At 41.2% G+C, this 4248-nt stretch overlaps 1 protein-coding gene across 3 annotated transcripts; it reads right to left on the reverse strand.

Annotated features, from left to right (window-relative positions):
- Positions 1 to 1228: 1228 nt before the first annotated feature.
- Positions 1229 to 2729, reverse strand: LOC147439339 (uncharacterized). Of its 3 annotated transcripts, none has more exons than XM_086485191.1 (5): positions 2444 to 2729; positions 2268 to 2349; positions 2096 to 2191; positions 1813 to 1848; positions 1229 to 1524 (listed from the first exon to the last, which is right to left on the reverse strand). In XM_086485191.1, exons 1-5 carry the CDS (start codon positions 2722 to 2724, stop codon positions 1429 to 1431), a joined length of 591 nt encoding a protein of 196 aa, XP_086341317.1. In that variant the 5' UTR covers positions 2725 to 2729; the 3' UTR covers positions 1229 to 1428. The 3 variants fall into 3 exon arrangements, with proteins under 3 accessions (XP_086341317.1, XP_086341316.1, XP_086341315.1); XM_086485190.1 differs by having other exon boundaries at positions 1796 to 1848; XM_086485189.1 differs by having other exon boundaries at positions 1772 to 1848.
- Positions 2730 to 4248: the final 1519 nt, after the last annotated feature.

The following is a 4248-nucleotide window of genomic DNA, read 5'->3' on the forward strand; positions in this document are numbered from 1 at the left end:
CCCAATGCATAAATATCGCTTGCTTTTGTTTATGCATCTGTGCACCGTGGATCATATAGTTTGGGAGCAATCCACGGTCACTTAGCCATCTCAGCATTCCCTGCTCTCTGTGCATCCAAAACTCTCTACAAGAGGTTGTGTGCTCTTGTGAAGCTTTTAGCACGACGAAAATACATTGGGTTTTTATAACCCCTGGTGTCGCTAAGAGCATCGCTACTAGCATCGATATGGGGACGTCGCTATAAGAGTCGCTATGCCAGTCTTTATAAGCATCGCTATAAACATCGTTATATAGCGACGCCTATAGATGATAATAGCGACACTATAGAGCCATCTATAGCGACGCTTATAGCGACGCAACAGAGCCTATATAGTGACGCCCGAGAGGAAATTTTTTTGGTGGCAGGGCATTGAATGCCCTACTACCCATCAACCATATTGAATGTTTCATACATATTCTTCACCTTTGAAAACAAGTGATAAAATCACAAGGCCTACCAAATCAAGGAATATTTTTTTTTAATTTAATATTGCTTGAAAAAATAATAAGCAAGAGTATTCTGCAATCAACATGGAATAATTATTTAATTAAAAAAAATTGGGACAACGATTTTTATTAAAGGATTCTTTTTTGCCATTCACCAATCTTCCATCAAGAAAGGTTGAATTTAATTCAAAAAAGAGGAAAATTTATACAATTTGCATTTCCAAAATTTATAGATATTTTCTGCCTACGGCTTTACACACTATCTTAATTTTCTAATTAAAAACCCGAGTAAATTGAAATGAAATTTTTTCAGAAGCTGGAACTATTTTTGAATATCACTCCATTAAAATTACACACGGCTCAAAGCCAGAGAGAGAGAATTATTATACATCGTAGAATGCGGTATCATCTTTAAAATTCCTCACAAGGTCCCTAAGTAATACACTCATCATTGCCGCGATACAACTAAAATCTCCAGATCTTGCGCATAACAGATTTGTTTTTACCTCCAGGAAAAATTCAGATCTTTTTTTAACCATAAGCTAAGAGAAAATAACCACACAATGAACATGAATCCATAATAGGTATGTATTCATCATCATAGCTTATCCTAAATTCCAAATCACATCAGAATCTAGAGCTTGCTCAGCCTTCTCTCTTTTCATCTGAAACATCTACAGATGCCCAGGCAATTAACGAGACATCATTGCAAATACCCCGTCGCAAAAAAGAAGACAAGCATACCACAAAGATTTACTTGTTTAATTGCCCTGGCAAAGCAAAACGAAATCCTATACAGCAAGATAAAATTGACAACAAGCTTAAATCTAGACAGAATATGCAACAAAGCAAGCATTTTCTTGCTCATTCTTAGCCATGTGATACACTAGCATGAAATCTGTAATCTGGATGAAGCAAAGCTCATGGCTGATTTTACAAAACTACTGCCATATATACTTTTGACTAATACTGAGCAACCACCACCTGAGCCCTGCACATACCCGAAGCGAATGCTTGTCTGCAATCTCCAAAGCAGCCTGCAAACATCAATGACATGAGTGGTAATTAGCTTGCTGCTTGTCAAATAAAATGCAGATGACATTTCAGACACTAGCATGAATTTTGGACAACAAGCTTAAATTTAGACAGAATATGCAGCAAAGTAGGCATTTTGCTGCTTCTTCTCATCCATGTGATACACTAGCATGGAATCTACAATTTGGATGAAGCAAAGCTCACAGCTGATTCTACAAAACTACTGCCATAGATACTCTTGACTAATACCGAGCAACCACCATCGGATCCCACCTGAGCCCGGCACGTACCTGAAGCGAATGCCTGTCTACAACCTTCAAACCAGCCTGCAAACATCAATGACATGAGTGCTAATTAGCTTGCTGCTTGTCAAATAAAATGCAGATAACATTTCGGATGACAAGAAAGACCACGGAATCATGACAAATATAGAACTCGCTAGCATGCAAAACAACAAAGCTACAAGATTTAAAACCCTAAGATAAAGCCTTAAGAGCCTCACTGTGACGCCGAAACAGATAATGACAATCTTTACCCTCACTGCATCGTTGGTGCAGATACGAAAGGATTTACCCTCGCTGTGACGCCGATGCAAATGACGACATCAATAGAAACCAACGACAGAGCAGGGCAGTAGGAGGATGCAGAATATGGCAACCGATGCGCCACCTGCAATTCCATCATAAGGGCAGCAAAGTAGGTTCAAATGCACACCCGAAACCTCAAGAAAAAAAATAAATCATACCCTAAGGAGCTTCATCGGCAGAAACCACATCCGCCAGCAAGTTCCCCAAATCAGGGCAGTGCTACACAGGGGCGGAAATATCCTGTCATGAACAAACCAAGTTAATACTAGCAGCGTGAAGCAGTAAACGACCCAGCAAATCAGCTAACGCTTGCGAAATGCGAAGGCTTACGGGCCTGTGCAGCTGAGTGCCACCCTTTAGAACTGCTTCTGCTGATGGGTTGACTTGGAGCAGATGGAATATGCAGTGCGGCAGCTGCAAGAGACGGACCAGCAAGGGAAGCAGAAGGAGAGAGTAGAGATGGTAACCTCCACGTGGTGTAGCCCCTCCGTGACCGACTCGCGCACACGCAAATTCTTGGGAGACAATAGCTTGCATTTGGTAAAGAAGACTACTGATGAGACTTACAACCCTAGACATCTTATCACTCCCTCCGCGTTCGTAGAGTGGCCACATTTCCAACCCCTTTAATGATGCCACATAGTGGTTCTTGATATAAATCCATAAAATGAACAAAATAAATAAAAAATATTTTAGTCAACAAAAAGACAATGCATCGCTATATCCTTTGCCCTTTGGGTAGGCCAAAAAGTGCAAAGGTAGATATAAACCCAAAATAGTCACCCACAAGACAATATAACCATTAACTCCATCATCCATAGTACGTATTGTTTGACAAATAAAAATACAAAGTGACAAGCGTGAATTGATGAAAGTAAACTAATGACAATTGTACACATAGGCAAAATCACTTGATTGTTAAACTTTGCAAATGTAATAGTTACAAACCATTGTTATTATTTAAAAAATATACATGGTTTTCAAAAAGACGTATAAAAGTCGTCTCATGATACATAAGCTATGACAGAAAGAAACTAATGCTATCTAGCTATGGCTAAACTGACATCGTCTAATTAGACGTCTCATCGCGTCCAAGCTAAGTATCTGTCGGATTCTGCAAAAAAAAAAAAAAAAACAGCTTTTTGTAAGTATAAACGTATAGCGACGTTTATAAAACAATACAACAAATAGAAAAGAATAAACCCTAATACTAACCATGCCGCCGTGAGAACTCAGAATGTCTATAAGGGCGTTTAATCCCTTCCTATCTGCGTACTCACGCTCGTACGGTGTGGGATCACGTTGTTGAGCTATATAGAGAGATACTATATATAGCTCAACACACGTCCTATGATCGCCCAATGTCAAAATATACAAAGAATCCATTATGTTAGAATTAAAAAACCCATAAACCTAAAGTATCAAACATAGAGAGCAATACGAAAACACTTACAAAATCGTCCTCAAATGATGCCCATCCGCCGCTCCCCAAGTGGTGCGAGCTCCCTGCCTCTACTCGCGCTCTAGCTGCCTCCTTTTGTTGCTTCCACTTGTCAGGATTCTCACGCGCTGCTTTCTTTGAATTCTTCCAATCTTCTTTGGCCAGCCAATCTGGTCTGTTCCACCAATGATTGATTACTTTTTGCACTTCGGAACGCTTGTGCTTGCAGTATTCACGCATTCGAACCTTCATCACGTCTTCATTGAAGCGATCCTCCCGTATTGGAACGAGAAACTCATCATGAAGCATGCTGATGACTCTATCTTTTAAATCAATGGAGGTACGGATGTCAGGTGTCTCCACTGGAGTCTGAGCCCTGAAGCGAGGAGTGTCCACTGGAGTTACTCCTCGAGGAGTAGCTAGTGGTATGTAGCTCCTAGGAACGGCAGTCTCAGCACAAAACCTGGTGTCGATGGCGATGTCGTGGCTGGTGTTGGGACGGGCAAAGAAGAGGAGGGTAAAGAGCCTTGTCGAACACAAGGCGGTGTCGAAGCATCGGTGGTGTCATCCCCACAACAACTGCCACCGCCACCGCTAGAGTGCCGGCGCCTAGACAAGTGTGAAAATCGTCTCATCGACATCGAAGCTTCGAAGCGGGCTGAATGCTCCGAAACAGAGGGAGATGCGGATGGAGTAGG

This window comes from Adiantum capillus-veneris, chromosome 16 (assembly GCF_014529385.1).
Source record: "Adiantum capillus-veneris isolate H3 chromosome 16, ASM1452938v2, whole genome shotgun sequence".
Taxonomy (NCBI): Eukaryota; Viridiplantae; Streptophyta; class Polypodiopsida; order Polypodiales; family Pteridaceae; genus Adiantum; species Adiantum capillus-veneris.